General features: G+C 40.1%; 1 protein-coding gene across 8 annotated transcripts in view; it reads right to left on the minus strand.

Moving 5' to 3' along the window:
* The window catches only part of FHIT (fragile histidine triad diadenosine triphosphatase), a 1493687-nt gene that overhangs the window by 265540 nt on the left and 1209932 nt on the right, over positions 1-18215 (minus strand). For 7 of the 8 annotated variants that reach the window (XM_012462838.2, XM_064367281.1, XM_064367282.1 and 4 more), the window contains 2 exons: positions 5171-5316; positions 2229-2258 (listed from right to left, as the gene is read on the minus strand). In XM_012462838.2, coding sequence (XP_012318261.1) covers positions 2229-2258; positions 5171-5316 — 176 coding nt within the window. The remainder of the gene's footprint in view (positions 1-2228; positions 2259-5170; positions 5317-18215) is intronic. The other variant, XM_064367283.1, reaches the window with a different exon arrangement.

An 18215-nucleotide genomic window follows, 5' to 3' on the forward strand; every position in this document is an offset into this window, starting at 1 on the left:
TAACCACATTCAACAATTCATACGTAAGTATGATATGTTAAGAATTAGTCCATCATCATCACCATCAAAACTAACAAAAACTTTACAAATTTTGGCCAGATAATTGGGACCTCAAAAAGTAATTACTATTGGAGTTACACAGTCTATAGCCATGGTCATCAGCCCAGCTAGACTTAATGCTTGTTTATTTTTTGTGTATGTTGTTTATTTTTAGTCAAGAGATAATTCAAGTATCATAAAATTCACCCTTTCTTTTGAGACAGAGTCTCACTCTGTCACCAGACTGGAGTGCAATGGAGCAATCTCAGTTTGGTGCGACCTCCGCCTCCCGGGTTGAAGCGATTCTCCTACCTCAACCTCCCGAGTAGCTGGGACTACAGGCATACGCCACAATGCCCAGCTAATTTTTCACTGTGTTAGCCAGGATGGTCTCGATCTCCTGATCTCGTGATCCGCCTGCCTTGGCCTCCCAAAGTGCTGGGATTACAGATGTAAGCCACCGCACCCAGTCCCAATTCACCCTTTTTAAGTGTACAATTCAGTGATTTTATTATATACACAATGTTGCACAAACATCACCACTAAGTCCACAACGTTTTCATTACTCTAAAAGAAACTTGTACCCATTAGGAATCATTCCCCATTCCCTCCTTGTCCCAGTCCCTGGCAACCAATAATCTACTTTCTACTTCTATTCAGAGGCTGTTGTATAGCAAATATTTTCCATCCCCCTTTAGACTGGCTAAATGAAATTTTGAGATCATATAACCTATCTATTCATATAAGTTTTAGCTATGCTTATTATGTACCTATTATCATTCTGTGCATTCCACTTAATACAGTTTGTGCACTCTCCCATGTCACTAGCTATGCCTCTACAGAATCACTTTCAATGGCTGAAGGAATTCCATCAAATAGATATTGCATAGTGCATCTAACTAATCTGGTAGAGTTAGAATTTATATGTGAATACTGAGTTTTAAAAAACCTGGGAAGCAAGTTTAAACATTCATGTTTTGCATTTCAAGAACTGATTTCAAAAAGAAGCCACAGGTATTAAATCCTTTCTTTGCATCTGTATATTTAGAGCCTCACATGGGGGTGAGACAGTGGGCCAGAGGAAAGCTGAAAGTCCCTGTGTCTATCACCACACCCTGTGTCTAGAGCAATTGGGAGGCTAGCCCTTTTTTATGATAAGGAATTTGGTGGCCCATACGGTGGCAGTCCCTACATAACTTTCATTCCTTAGAGGTACTGCCCAGAGATTCTATTTTAAAAGTCCCAGAATAGCTGTGTTAAAGTCAAAAGTAAAGTAAGATCAAAAGAGAACTTACGTTTATTTGGCATTGTTTGTGTGGGCATCACCTTATCCACTCACAGCTAGTCTTCGAACCATTAAACTTTACTTCAACAAAGTATAACATCAACATCCCACCCTGACTTGCTTCTGACTTCTAGCACCAAAAATAGAGCCTTTTCTATGACTTAGGTACAGCATCTACCTGCATAGGAATTTGCATTTGCATGAAAAGAGCTGAAACCCAGCTTCTGAATCAGCCAGGATTTTATTATTTTATTTTTACTGCAGAAACAGAGACTATCCTAATAAATCGTCCTTTCTTCTCCTAGCACACTTAAAAACCCATCTTTGAGCTCCACTGACTCCATTAGGTTTGAACTTTGGTATTAAGTACACAGGGAGGAAAAGAGTAGGTGTAGGGGTGAAGAGAAGGAGAACAGAGAGAAGCACAAAGACAGGAAGGAAGGGAGGCACCTTGATGCTACTGCTGTGGTTATCCTGTCACTCAAGAACAATCTCAAGAACAATGAAGCAAAAGCAGACTATGTAAAGAAGCGAACGCGTGTCAAAGACACCCCAGGCTTAACACGGGGCCACAAAAATCCACATGAAATTCACATGCTATTTCCTAGAGACTCCCTCACACGAACTCCTTTGACTTGTTTCTGGACTCCTTGATTTAGTTTCTGTTTTAGCATTTGCACAATAGTAATTTTACTACTAAAGATAAATGTCTTGTAAACTAATGGGAAACATATTGTTTGGCACAGTTTATAACGTCAGGATTTATGGCTGTAACACTGAGGGTCTCTCTGACCTCGAAGATAACATAATGAAACAGCAACGTGCTGCAAATGACTCGTTGTGATTTTTTATTAGTTCTCATAATCGCCCCTTATTAATTTGTATGCACATAATAAGCACTCACCTTCACAGTCTGTCCGGCTTCGGGGCCATCCTAGAAGTAGGAAAAAAACCAACAGAGGTGAGAATAGATAGATGGTATCTCCTTTATTCAGAAATATCGCCCATTAATAATTTAGATGCAATTTCATTGTGTGTTAATTTATAGTATTCCCATGGGGACCATCGGCTTCAAATGTGTGGGACTAGACAGTTCTCCATTTCCGCCTGAGAGTGAGAAGTTATGTATAAAAATGATATAAATTATCCAGCAAGCCAACTCCTTGCTACTTTTCATGCTCTTTGCTCTTGGCTATGGTTTTAATTGCATTAAGGGAAGGCTGAAAATGTTTTGGGAGGTGAAGTATCACACCTTTTGGTTATCTTTAGATGTGGTCTAATTAATGTCTGATTACTTTAAGCTTCTACTCAGGAAATCTGCTATGAACATAAGCCATTAAGCAAGAATATGGGGTATTTCATCTGGGAAGCATCCTCTCTGGCTATTCTGACCTTGGGAGAGACAAATGGTAGTGTTCATTCAGTTGGACCCTTTTCCTAACCTGGTTCCCTCTCTCTGCTTCTGAAGCTTAGCTGAAAATGAGCAAACTCACCTAGTCACCAGCCATAATACAAAACAAAAGCAGATACTCAGCTGGCTGAGATGGCAAAACAAGCAATGGCTCCACAGTCAGAAATTCCAAAATAGAATTTGGCCTCTGCAACTTTAGCCAGGTCTGTCTACCTCTACGAGCTTAGCTAATGGGGTAAGAACTCCTGCCCTGCTGTGGCAACAATTAAGCAGAACTGTGGGTATCAGGGATTTTCAAACTTAGAGTCACAACCCATTATATGTGTTGTGTCATTAAGTCAGCTTAATGGGTTGCAATCAGCATTACAAACAAAACAAAGCAGAATTTATTTTATTTTATTTTTGAGACAGAGTCTAACTCAGTTGGCCAGGTTAGAGTGTGATGGCATGATGGTGGCTCACTGCAGCCTTGACCTCCTGGACTCAAGTGATTCTTCTGCCTCAGTCTCCCAAGTAGCTGGGACTACAGGCATGCACTACCACGCCCAGCAAATTTTTGTATTTTTTGTAGGGACAGGGTTTTGCCATGTTGCGCAAGCTAATCTTGAACTCCTGAGCTCAAAGGATCCGCCACCCTTGGCCTCCTAAAGTGCTGGGGTTACAGGTATGAGCCACCACATCCAGCCAGAAATCAGATCTTAATAGAATAAAAACTAGTAGACTGCACACGAGTAAACATTGTTTTGTGAAACTCTGGTTTCCTTTATCAATATAGGTATATGCATATATTTCATATATGAGTGTCAAGGGAGATATGCATGATTGTGAAATAAGTATATATCTTACTGTAGGTTATAGTTAAAAAAACAAGTTTGACCACATTGCATATACGAAAGTAATCTAGGTGATAACACAAGTCAGCTCTTACATTTATGGAATTAACTTTGTAGCGAAACATGTTTCATAACCAGCAATGACCATTTCCTTATAAATGTGATTTTATCTTGTATCTCACTAAACATTGACAGAGGTTTTCATTCACTGCCTTAATTTGGTTTCTGGAGAAACACAGTTTGTAACATAAGCTTGATAAACCCACTCCAAGCTGAACTACCTGCCTAAAGGTGACTCAAATGGTATGACACACAACACACACACATACAAGACATTTGGGGGAAGTTGGCTACTCTTAACACAGACATGGCAGCAAAAAATATATATATATATTTGAGAAGAAAATGAGCACTTTTAGTCAGAGCCTTTATAACCTGAGCACACTGGCTTTCTTTATCTGGTCTCTTTGAAGCTCTATGGTAGAGAGCTGGGGAGGGGAGGAAGAATGGCAAACATTCAGTTTAACACACAGACTGAGTACAGAGTCCTCACATTTTGATAGAGTTTCCTTTGTTCGGGCCCGGTGGCTCACACCTGTAATCCCAGCACTTTGGGAGGCTGAGGCGGGTGGATTACAAGGTCAGGAGTTCAAGACCAGCCTGGCCAACATGGTGAAACCCCATCTCTACTAAAAATACAAAAAAAATTAGCTGGGCATGGTGGCGGGTGCCTGTAATTCCAGCTACTCTGGAGGCTGAGTCAGGAGAATGGCCTGAACCTGGGAGGCAGAGGTTGCAGTGAGCCAAGATCGCATCACTGTACTCTAGCCTGGGCAACAGCGTGAGACTTCGTCTCAAAAAATAAAAATAAAAAATAAAGAGTTTCCTTCCAAAGGGCAATTACAAAGTCATCCAATTTCAAAGCCATGAAGGACTTTATGCATTGTTACCCCAGCCGTTTCCATAGAGGTCCTGAAGGAGCTCATGGTATGTTACTATGGATTTACTCAATTCTCCACTAATGACTCACCATGGACATCCTTCTCCCAACCTGAGAAGTGTTGGCTCAACCTCTGCCTAAAAGTCTCCAGTGACTGGGGATCTGATTTCTTTACTGGTCAGTGGGCCACACCCAACCAGTCGATCTAGCTTCTAACTCATCTGTGATTAATCTCTGTGGCGTGAATTAAAGATAGAGAAAATGTAAGGTCCAACCTAAGTGGCATATCACTACTGCCCTGGAATTAGAGCAGGGCTTGGTCCGTGCAGTGTTCAAAAACTAGTTACCATGGAATGAAAATGATTTCTCCAGTTCCGGTTCCAGTAAGCAATATGGAATGTCTGAATGTTCATTAAATCACTTATCCATTACTCCCACTTGCTTGGTAAACAAGCCTCAGACATCATCTTGGACACTATTCCACGGTCCACCTTGGGGCCGATGGATAGTAGGGCTGTCCTGCATTAGTAATGTCTTTTTTGGCTCCTACATGAAATACAAATAATCACATCTGCCTTCCTGGTAAGGTGTTAGGAGGAGCAAGCCCAATGCTGGGATTTGAAAAGGAAGAAAAATCATTTCTGAGTAATCTGTACACTCACCTGCATGGAAAATGTGAGGGAGGTCCCGTGGAAATGTTTCTCCACCACTGTCCCAACTCTCTGGGTCGCCTGAAACAAATCAGCCACTTCATCAGGACGCAGGTCACAGAAGCGCTCCACTGGCCGCAGCGGACACACGAGGACATCTGTAGCAAGGTCTGTTAAGGCCCATGCTGCTGGCTTTGGGTAGTGTTCTTACCAAGCAGTTTATACCCACAAGAATGAATCCCCTTGGACCAGAGCCTGAACTGTCAAAGACTAAGGAACGAAGAAACAAATATTTACCATCCACTGAACTCCAAAGAGTTCAAAGAGAGCTTACAAACATGGATAACTATACTTTGAAGGAGAAGCTGTGGTACGCAGAATAATTTCTCATAAGAGAAAGGGACATTAGTGTTCAGAGACACTCAAGTATATGGAGAGAGAATTATGCCAGGAGGCAAGATCTATTCTAGATCATTATCTCCTGACCCCTATTCTAAAACTATGTCCTCTTCTGCACCCAAAAGCACTAGGTTGAAGAAGGAACTGGAATATCTGGTTGGTTTCTGTAGGTAGAATATGGTGATGAATTTTTAATTTAAATTATCTCTTTAGAGAAATAAGAGAACTATGCAGTGAACAAACAAAAGTAGATGTTTATTTTATTTTTAAAGGAGTGTAGACATTCTGAAAATACATGGTCGACATTATCTATAACTAAGAGATCTGCCATGTGGTTAAAGAATTTATGACAAGGGTTCCTCAGACTGATATATTTTTTTTATAATCCAAGAAGACATTTGAAGGTAAATCATGAAGGAAAGAGGCTGTCTGGTTATACAAACAAACCATTCCTAATGTATTCTACAACTTAGACAAGGCAACATATTTACATTATTGGTCTCAGAAAACAATGAAATCTAGAGAAAAAAGGATAGAAATTTGATTATTTCTTGATAGCAAATTAATATTCACTGTTACACAATCAATAACATTTCAGTTCCTATACACATATGTATGAAACGTGTATATACACAATGTATATATTAATATTTGTTTAGTTTTTAGATACTAACAAGAGAAACAAACTCTCCTACGTTTCGTTTCTTTCTTCTCCTTGTTCTAAGACAGTATGCTCCTGCCTGGAGCTAAGCAGCTAAGGGGTATAATAAAACCGTAATACAGCAATTGCTAGTCTCACTAGAATAGCAACCCCACTCCACTACTGGTAGAACTCAGAGCCCAAGGGGAAATACACTGAGCTCAGCTGGTGAGGGCTGATTTCCATAAGAGAAAGGGGAAAAGAAAGAGGAAACTGATTAGTTTTTCTCATAATCAGGAAATTCATGTCAATGGTAAACTAGGAAAAGAAGTATTTTTAAAATCGGAGTTCATTTTTCAAGACAGGAGAAGGGAGGCCTTTACCCACAGGGCATCTGATACTTAAAAAGATAATTATCTGTCTTTGGCAGGCCTGCTTTATTATCATGGGTCAATGAACCATTTAGAAATGAAGAATTTCCTTTTCATTTCCTTTGAGCAGATTGCCAGCCTCCACTCCCAGGAAGTTGCTTTTTCTGTGTTAAAAGGAACCCTTCCCCATCTTCCTCCTCCCTGCTTTAAATTACACCCTCCCTTACACCTGACTTTACCAAACCACAGCAAGGATGACAACCATGCAAGTTTCCAGCAATATCCATAAGAGCTGTATTAGCCTACATCCACACACAGCAACTCCGTGAGGAAGAAAGACATTTCACTAACACAATGGCTTACTGTGAAAACTGGTGGAATGAACCAGACAACTTTTGTATCTAACGTAAATTTAGTAATATCAATGGCATCCCAAAGTTTTTTTTTTTTAATGCCATAAAAAAACTAATTCTTTGTCAATTTTGCTTGTTTGTGTGCTGCTCCTAGAAAAACAACTCGGAAAGCAAACTATTTCAGCAGATAGCTTTTGTAATTCTAATGCCACTGTTTATATGCCAATTGTTTTAAAATAGTATCACAGATGCAATATAATTTAATTTGGAGCCTCTTAGGCCTTGGTAATGGGTAAATTCCATATTATACATAGGCTATAAGGACACATTTACTTCTGGGTCCTGTTTGCTTGAGAGTATCATGTCTGTTAAGATTTCTTAGACATGTATGATAACTTTCAATTAAACTTACTGTATAGAATTTAATAAACGTTTTATCCAGTACACATCATGTGTGAAAACTTGTGACACTGGTTACCACTTCTCCCTATAATCTACAGTGGAGACATTTTTTTAGTAATAATACTTTTTAAAGGAAGCGAAGGTCAACAGTTATAATTTAGGTTGTATAGTTGACAAGGAGATTTCTCACAGTAGATGAAAACCAAAGACAGCTTCTTAGAGCAGATGAGATTTAAACTAAACTTTAAAAATGGGGAGTGATTCAACCAGTGGATTGGGATGGCAACCTACTCACACATCCATCCCAACACTGGAGTCTCCTCTTAATCTGGGGTCTGTGCTGAGACTTAGGATGTTAAGATCACTAGGCCAGCGTAGCTGACCTCGAAGAGTTCACACTCTAAAGTCCCAAACTGTCATACAGTAGAAACAGATCATTACAACAGAGAGAGATGAATGCTATTGGTAGGCATCAGTACAGAATGCTGTGGGAGCACAGAGGAGGCCAGATCTAACTCTGCCTCAGGGTGACAGATAAACCTTTCCATCTCATCTTGCATTTTGCCTTTTAAGGTAGAACCATTTCTCCACATCTAGACCAAAATCTGTCCTTGAAAATGGTCTAGCAACTTAAGGTTAGCTTCAAAGAAAGTTGTTAAGCATCCTTTCTTTGGCCCAAATCACCATTTCACTTTTTTTCTTTGGAGACGGAGTTTCGCTCTTGTTGCCCAGGCTGGAGTGCAGTGGCGCGATCTCAGCTCACTGTAACCTCTGCCTCCCAGGTTCAAGCAATTCTCCTGCCTCAGCCTCCCAAGTAGCTGGGACTACAGGTGCGTGCCACCATGTCCAGCTAATTTTTGTATTTTTAGTAGAGACATGGTTTCACCATGTTGACTGGGATGGTCTTGATCTCCTGACCTTGTGATCTGCCTGCCTCAGCCTCCTAAAGTGCTGCGATTACGGGCGTGAGCCACCATACCTGGCCATCACTTTCATATATACTCTTACTTACTCAATCTTTCCAACAAACCCATGAACTATTAATGCTATGATAATTCTCATGTCGAAGATGAATTATAAGCAATAATTTCTTATGCAAAATTAGAAACTTGCCAGGCCAGCACTCAAAATGAGATTAAAACTAGAATTCAACCCAAGTCTGTCCGATTCTAAAATTCATGTTATTAATGATAGTGCTGCAATATTATGCTTTTTAGAGCATTCATGACTCCATTTCTGCCTATCCTCTTATTAAAACTGTGCCCTGCATTCCCCAGAGTCATTCTGTTCATAGAAGGGAACCACAGTTTTCATAAAATAGAAGGATACGGTACAAACATGCTAAAGGCTTGAGAAACACATAACCTTGGAAAAAGAAAGCTGATGAGACCTGCAATGCCACGCTGGAAGGATGCCTCAGCACTGGGCAGTGACTACGCCTTCATCCTAACAGAGAAATGGAAGAAGATCAAAAATGAGAGTAGCAGCTTGCCTGAGTTGGAAGTAGTAAAGAGAGACACAAAGTTGGCATTTTGGCCCTTCTTCATCCTGATTTGAGGTTGCTTCAAGGTGACTTGGGCTCCATCATGGGCCAGACTCCTGAGAATGTTTAGATACTGCAGCCTCTATCACTGGGTCAGGTTGTCAGACTCACTGAATCTATTGCTTGTTGGACAGCCTAAATACTGAGAATTATGAACATTTTCACAACTGGTGTGGTTTGCTATTTGCAAACATAACCACAGGAATTTCTCCCACACTACATGCCCTCTTGCTATGTGATTTTACCACTCTTTCCATCAAGAGTTGCAGTCTATTTCCCCTCCCCTTGTATCTGGGCTGTCCTTGCGACTTGCTCTAATCAGTGGAATATTGTGAAAGTGTTTGTCTTACTTTGTGTTTGTGTTGCTATAACAGAATAGCTGAAGCTGGGTAATTTATAAAAAAAGAGGTCTGTCTGGCTAACAGTTCTGAAGGCTGTCCAAGAAGCATGATGCTGGCATCTGCATTTGGTGAAGGCCTCAAGCTGCTTCCATTCATGGGAGAAGTGGAAAGGAAAACCGTCTGCAGAGATCAGACAGTGAAAAAGGAGGTAAGAGAGATAGGAGGGAGGTGCCAAAACCTTTTCAACAACCAGCTCTTGTGGGAACTAACAGAGCAGAAGAAACCTCACTGGTTACCACAAAGGTGGCATCAAATGATTCATGAAAGATCTGCCCCCATGACCCAAACACTTTCCAACAGACCCCACCTCCAACATCAGGGATGAAATTTCAACATGAGGTTTGGAGGGTCAAACAGTCAATCTATAGCAGTGATGCTGTGTGACTTTCCAAGGTTACGCCTTAAGCAACATTGAAACTTCTGATTATTGCTCTCTTGGAACCCTTAGACCAACATGCTATGAAAAATCCCAGTTAGCCTACTGAGTGGCAATATGAAGATCTAAGGCACCTCAGCTGATAGCCAGCACCAGCTGTCAGAGATATCTCAGACCTTCTAGATCCAGGAGAGCCACTGACTGACCTCCAGTATCTGTATCACTTGCCTACTGCTGCATGATAAACTACCCCAAATCATAGAGGCTTAAAACAACATTGATAGGGTTGGGCGTGGTGGCTCACACCTGTAATCTCAGCACTTTGGGAGGCTGAGGCGGGCAGATCATGAGGTCAGTTCAAGACCAGCCTGGCCAACATGGTGAAACTCCATCTCTACCAAAAATACAAAAATTAGCTGGGCATGCTGGCACATGCCTGTAATCCCAGATACTTTGGAGGCAGAGGCGAGAGAATTGCTTGAACCCAGGAGGCCGAGATTGGAGTGAGTCAAGATCAGGCCGCTGCACTCTAGCGTGGCAACGGAGTGACACTCCGTCTCAAAAAAAATAAAAAATAGCTGCACGTGGTGGCAGGTGCCTGTAATCCCAGCTACTCGGGAGGCTGAGGCAGGAGAATCCCTTGAACCTGGGAGGCAGAGGGTACAGTGAGCCAAGGTTGTGCCATTGCACTCAAGCCTCGGTGACAAATGTAAAACTCTTGCACTCTAGCCTGGGCAACAAGAGAGAAACTCTGCTTCAAAAAAACAAAAACAAAAAAACAACATTGATAGGTTTTACCACTATAAGTCTATGGATGGTTTTTGCTGAGGGTCTTACCTGGACTCACTCATGCAACTGCTTTCAGATGGAAGGTAGGCAGGAGTTCAGCTGGGTTCACTAGGCCCTTCACTCTACATTCTCTTCCATCCCAATAGATGCAGAATCTCTGAAGTTGCTTAAGGCTTACATAGTCCTACACTGTACTAGTCAAAACCCAGATTCAAGGTGGAGATATTCTATTTTTTAATAAGAGGATTGTAAAGATGACAGTCAAAAGGGGTATGGACACCAGAAAGTTCCAAGGATGTTGTGAAAATTAACAAGGTGTCCAAGGTATCTTGGCTGCCCTAGTGAGTAAATACAGCATGACATTTTAGAGTTGAGATGAGATTTTTTTTTTTTTTTGAGATGGAGCTTTGCTCTTTCTGCCCAGACTGGAGTACAGTGGCGTGATCTCAGTTCCCCAAAGTTCCTCCACCTCCTGGGTTCAAGCGATCCTCCTGCCTCAGCCTCCACAGCAGCTGGGATTACAGGTATGCACCACCATGCCCAGCTAATTTTGTATCTTTAGTAGAGACGGGGTTTCTCCATGTTGATCAGGCTGGTCTTGAACTCCCGATCTCAAGTGATCTCACCACCTCAACCTCTGGGATTACAGGCGTGAGCCGCCGCACCTAGCCGAGATGGATCTTAAACATCACCTACTCCAACACCTTCACTGTCAGATTAAAAAAAATAGGGCCAGAAAGGTTACTTGATTTGTTCAAAGTCACACAGTTAGGAGCACAATTGGGATTGAAACTCAGTTGCTCAGCTTCTCCAACCAAAGCTCTTTCTGTTACACTGAGATGGCAAAACACTGTACATCTGCCACTATTTTCCAATGCTAAACTTATAGCAGACATCAATAATCGATCACAGAATCATCTCCTTTAACCAGTGTCCCAAAATCCTTGCCAATACAACCTCTGAGCAATCACCACCAGTGAGAATGGGCACGTGACATGAGATGCATGTGCCATTTCTGTGGCCTCTCATACTGCCTCATGAACCACAAAGGCCTGGTGGACTCAGAACAAAGAGAGATGCTGCAAAAGTGAGAATCTGCCCAACCACATAAAATTTCCATTATATTGCCACATTTTTATTCAAAATAAATTTGCTAAGTTCAAAATGTGCTCATCAGGGATAATAATTGATGATTAAAGATAATTTTAGGAGGATTTCTATGACAAATATGAAATATTTAAATATAGAGCACTGACAGAGAAATGGAAATGTACTGATTCAGATGATTAATTAAAGACGACAGCAGAATATTATGATCAGAGTTGCTCAGACCTGCCCCCATTTAGCTTTCTATATCTGATCTATTCTAGGGATTCAGAATATAGAAGTCACCAAAATAAAGCAAATCATCAAAATAGCATTGACTTTGATGAGGCTGATTAGCCTGTATATATATTAATATGAAGTAAGGCAGTATCAAATAATACAACATAAAATTAGTCATTCTTCTGAAGTAATAAAAAAAGAAGAGTTTGTACTCATCCCTACTGCAGATCTGTAAGTAGTTAGTGATAAGCAAGGAACATTCCAGCTTGCATTGCAGACCCTATATAATTCATTATTTGCTGTAACAAACACTCCTAGGCCTTGTAAATGTTTAAAATAATTCTTAATGTCACTTCACAAAACAACAGCAGGATGGACTGAGAGCTACTTTTCAAGAAAATATTCAATTTAATTGATTTAAATAGTACAATTACAGAGATTTGAGTCAAAGTAGATGGCATCTAAAGTAATCTATTCACAATGTAAGCACTTTGGTGAATTTTCATATCAGAAAGGTGGAACCATCACCCTGAAACATTATAATAAATACAATTCTGAAGAAGCATCTTGCTAGTTTGGGCCACACCTTTTTTCACTGGGTATTAACATACGCATTTCGGTAACTCAATAAAGAGTTCATGGGATATTCATCAACCATAAGCATAAATGACATGGATGTAATTTTAGGCAAATGTGATTTCCAGAATATGATAAATTCCAGAGCAGTGTGATTAAGATAATGATAGTACTCTGCTCAGAGCTGGTTCTCAAGGCAAGCATCTCACAAATATCCACTAGCTCATGTTTTGCCCTGGGATACGCTTTGGGTCAGAGATATGATGAGTCCTTGGTCATCTGGAGGAAGAGAAGCCAGGTATCCTTTTCTAGGCAGCATGCCCTGAGCTGCCTTCAAAACTCCTGTACTGATCTGGATGCTCAAAAGCAAGAATCACTTTCAAAGAGAGAAGTAAACAGGTGTCTTTCAAAGAAAGTAAATTGAAAGGGGAGCCTGCAGCCTGATAGCATTCTGGTACAGATTCTTTGGTTGAATTTCATACATTTTTCTGTGAACTTTTCAAGGCAAAGGAATCCTATACTGATTCAGATAAGAGCATCATATCTGGAAAAAAATATGCTCATATAAACTAAGTATGTGGGAAAGAAGTAAATGGTAACATTAAAGGAAGGAAACAACATATAACATCTGTCTGCTGCCTACTACGGTCTAGCGATAATCAATAACCCTTTGAGTTAGATAATATCACCTCCCAATGTCCAGATTTAGAAGTTGAGGCCAAAAAGTTTAACTGCATGACCAAAGTCACGTAGCTATTAAGTGAAAATCCTGGCAAGGGGAATGTGTCACAACGCTGTTACAATGTCCATGCTGTTTCAATGCCTCCCAGGGTTACAGAAGTCTTCATGTATAATACCTACTCCAGTATTTACTAGAGTGGGATACAAGAGCACTGCTTCCATGGGATGTTGTTAGACATCATAAAGAAAAAATTGTGTGGTCAAAGAAGATTTAGAAACACTGGATGAAATGAAGTAAAGTAGCTCTCTTTACTGCAGTATTCATCAGAATATTTACTGCACTAATATGCATTCCGACTTCTCAAAAATAAGAAATAGTATGCAGCGTTGCTCAAATTTGCTTAACTATAAAATAATTATTATTTATTATTGTTATTAACATTGTAGAACCCTACATAGGACATACGCTTCAGAGGATGTTCTTTGGAAATCTTCAGCATCATTTCCCAAAACGTAGAGAGGTCTGAAGAAGTTTCTGATTTTCAAACAAAAAGTTGAGTCCATGTCCTATTAATCACATGGGCAAAGAAAGACAGCATTCTGTGAAATGAAATATGCTGAGAAGCTGAGCCTTAAAATACATCAAATGGGATATGGCAGTCATTAGTGTTGTTTGCCAAACAGTTCAGGTTACTGCATGTCTGGGCATATGGTAGGCCTTCTGGGCCTTTGCAGTTGGGTGAAGCTCAAGAAACACAGGTCAAGGAGTTGTGAGCAAAAATGACACATGTCACTTCTGGACTAAAGCCCTTAACTGCCAGTATGTGACCAAAAGCTTTATTTCCTTCACCAAGACAAGCAGCAATGCTTTGCAATGGTAGCTGCTCTGGCAGTAGGACCCTGCATTACAGGTCAGCAGGGGCCTCTGAGCATTGTGGTCACAGTGACTAGGGCAAGTTTGTTCTTTTTTCTTTTTTTTTTGAGACATAGTCTCACTCTGTCTCCCAGGTTGGAGTGCAGTGGCACGATCTTGGCTCACTGCAACCTCCGCCTCCTGGGTTCAAGTAATTCTCCTGCCTCAGCCTCCCGAGTAGCTGGGACTACAGGTACCTGCCACCACACCCGGCTAATTTTTGTATTTTTAGTAGAGATGGGATTTCACTGTGTTAGCCAGAATGGTCTCAATCTCCTGACCTCATGATTCGCCCAGCTCGGCCTCCCAAAGTGCTCGGGCAAGTCTGTTCTTAAATAGGTTTTACCTCTTTTGCTAACTCCAACCAACTTGTAGTATTTACTTAGAGTAGCACGTTGAAGAGGATTCTGAAGCTCTAATAAGGACCAGGAGGAAAGAACTGAGGAATTTATTAGTTTTGGCTGCCATGAGGGAGGAAAAAATACTAGCGTTTATACCAAGTAGCTGCCATTCTTCAATTAGAAAGCAATAAAAAATATTTTTTCAAGAACTCCCTCTTCCCCTTTCTTAATGATATAAAGTCATTTCTGGGATTTGCAATGTCTCACAGTAACCATTATGAAAATCTATTATTATTGTTATTGTCCTAGAGATGTACAGAAGTGTCTAGAATTTAGTTAATTCTGGTTAGGAGAGTACTGAAAAGGAAAACTAACTGTCACTCAAGAGTCTGTCCATAATGTGTAAACGTGAGAATGGGAACACACCAATATGAAAATGAACATGTTGTAAAAATGCTCGCAGAGGTTAAGAGTTGAAGGCGTATGGCAATAGAAGAAGTAAAGTGCACTCAGCAGCTAAAGAAATACTTAAACCTAACTCCGATGAGAGATAATCTTAAACTTCAGATTTACTCTGCTATGAGAATCATTTCAAAAACTCTGTGAAAAGCTTTTTAGTGAAGTATAGATTAGAAATTAATACTAAAAATCTGCAATTCACTGGAGATCTAGAAAACTCCATGCAACATAAATAATTTAACAGCACCCTCACCATCTACACAGTTTCATTTCACTAGTATGTGAATTAAGGGAGGGCCCTGGGCACATACTTCCATAGGGTGGCTGGAGTGAAACAAACGTGGGTCCCAACTCCCACATAGATAGGATTCTTCTAGCGCAAGCTCCATCAGGTTTTGAAAAGCATGGATTCCAAATTTAGGTTTGCTGATGCCACTCAAGAGACACTAAGAATTCCAATTTCCATCAGATCTTCCGTATAGTTGGCCAAGCCAATGGAGCAACCAGGCAGCACAGTTCAGATGCCATCTGAAGGCAAAGAGTAGCCCAACTATAAATATGAAAGGACAAACAATAGGAAATGAGAGAAAGGGAGAGAGGAGAGTAAAGGGAGGGGTGGTATTTAGCAGATGAAGCATCCTTAGAAGAGAGGAAATACTCCTTTACAGACAGGCTCAGCTAGCATTCCTGGTGCTACACACAGAGCTTAACATAGAATTGGCCTTTAATAAATATTTGGTGAAAGAATAAATGTCATGTAGGCTTATTCATTGTTTACTCTGGGAAACAATTCTTTCTAGTGAATAATTTTTCAAAATGCTCCCAATACTGTGGGTTCTTAAGAGAACAGTGAACCAGTCCAGCCTCAACTTACTTAAATGCAAATCATTAAGAGAAATATACTTAATAGCCAAAAAAAAAAAAAAAAAAGGTCAATTGTGAATTCCTAATACAAAATACACACAGCTAAAGGCATAGAAAAAATAAATACAAACTGGCCTTTCCTTCACACATCAAAAGTAGTGCATGTCTTTTAAATGGAAAACTTGAGAACTATTAACTCAGTGAAGCTTGAAAAGATCTGAAGATAACATTGTTCTATTCTTTTTAATAACAATGTTGAACCCTCTCCTGTGACAGATATTAATGTTAATAGAAACATCCTTTATTTCAGAAAAATGAAAGAGAGACATACTTACACTAATTTGGCATTCTCACAGAATATGAATCAACACCTTTCTCTCCCCAATTCAGTCCTCCATGAGCTAGCAACCTAAAATAAATGATGCGAGGATATCTTATAGTGAGAGGTATTCAGCAAGTGTTCAATGAACGAACTTCTGAATGAATTAGTGAAAGATCATAAAGTCAAATATTAGAGAAAAGGATAAAGCCAAAACACTTGCAAGAACTCTGTACTTTTTAATGTATTTATTCAACAAATATTTGTTAATTAAGAGTTGACTACCTGGCAAGTATTACATAAGACACTGAGGATACATCACAACCAGGTACAGTCATCCTCTCCCTTCCAAATGTGTGAAATCTAGAGGGTGAACAAAGGCAAGTGACATAGTAACTATTGTGAAAATATAAGGGGTGAGATGAGAAAGAAAAGGTGTAAGGATGCAAGGGAAAGACCATAAGAAGCCAAACCAGCCAAGCTGGGCATGAACTTGGCCCAGTTCACTTGGTTTAACTGGATCTTCAGGAAAGACTGCAGGCCTGCTGTAGCCTTGGTCAGCAGTCTGGATTTATTCACCGTGCATGGGGAAGCCACTGAAGCATTTTGGGCAGTGGAGAGCAGAGATGTATGACAGATTCTGGGTTCCGTTTGCAAAGCTGAAGGCCACTGGGAATATCTTTACTTCAGACAAGGTAAAAGATTCAAAACAGGCCTGGCCTATGGTGGTGGCAGTGGAGATGCAGAGAATTTGAGATGTATGTTTGAGGTAGGAGCAACAAAACTTACTAATGGGGCAAAAAGGAAGAGGAGGATGAAAGAGGATTCCAAGGGTCTGGCTTGGGTAGCAGGTGGAGACTGATGTAATTTGAGGAAAGGTGGGTGGGACAGTGTCATGTAGCTCACCATTTGGAGACTTTTCTTTCTTGAATTTATCGAATTCTCCAGAAATAACTAGAGCAGACTTTCCTAACCTGGGTCTACAGATAGGCCCCAAGGCTTCTATGAATTTACTGAAATTGTTTGCAAAATGGTGCATGTGTGCATCCACACACATTGTTTTCCTCTGGTATAAAATTCTTAAGTAGTCTCCTGACTAAAACTAGAGTAAGAATCCTAGATTTAAATTAGAAGAATTATTTGAAGATTAGTCCCCAAGGGAATTATTAGAAACAGGCTCAGACTGTTGCTCAGTTTGGCTTAGAATCTAATGTACCCAGTAGTGAAGTGTAAGAAAAGAAGTTTCCTCTGTCTGAGCAATGTGCTATAATTCACGAGCATGGAGCCTCCACAAAAGACAAACAAAAGATTTTTTTAATGGCATAAGACCAAAGTCATTTTAATCTAATTCAGCAGTGAACAATTTAAGACATGTCTCTTTCAACAAAAGACAGCTGGACACATAAAGATGACTGTGTGATCCATTTAAAATTAAAGAATAGGCTAAGTCATTTACAACAATAAAAATGCAGAAAATTCTACCAACAAGAAAAAAAGAGACTAAAAACTTGCAGCAGCAAGTGATTTCCAAATGTTTCCAAAACAGGAAGCAAAAGACGTTTTAATGTCACTGTGGCAGCTTCCAAAATAGAGTAAGTTAATCAAGCAGCCTCCAAAAACAAAGCAGCAATTCATTAAAAACAACAACAACAACTCAGCGATGAACTATCCTGCCAGAGTGTCAAGAAAGCAGACTTTTTCAAGAGAAAGTGATTTGTATGCAAATATAGCTCAGCATTTATCACTAAACCTCCAAGGCCTGTTAAGGGGAGAGGGGGACGTTCTTCCCATCTGCTTACACTTTTCTCCAAATGAAGTCAACTGCCAATGAGAGGAGAGACTGGGATATTTTAAAAACAGTAAAAGTAGAAGAAATACTCCACAAATCGAGGGTTTCAAACAAAAATCTCCACCTTCTTTCTACTCTTCTTCTTCAAATCTCTTAGCCTACTGTCCTCTTCCTAAATTTGGGTTAATAGTTGTACCTACTTCATTGGGATGTTAAAAGTGTTTTTTTTTCCCCAAAATAATAGCATATTTCACATCAAGAAGTAAAAGATGAACAAATGGTTAGCTTAGAAAAAAAACTCAATGGAAATGAATCCCTTCAAAGCTTCCCTCAATCCAGCAACTATAATATTGTTGATTGTTGTGTGATTTAAACACTGTTTCGCTAACACCAGTGTTCTCATTTAGAACCCAGATCTTAACTCATTCCACATTTAAAATGTCTCTACTTTTCTACCTTCCACTCACCACACCCATTTCCATTTCCTCATTTGATCTCTGTATGCTTTTTCTTTC

Source organism: Aotus nancymaae, unplaced genomic scaffold, assembly GCF_030222135.1.
Source record: "Aotus nancymaae isolate 86718 unplaced genomic scaffold, 86718_ANA_hifiasm-v0.15.2.pri h1tg000067l, whole genome shotgun sequence".
NCBI lineage: Eukaryota > Metazoa > Chordata > Mammalia > Primates > Aotidae > Aotus > Aotus nancymaae.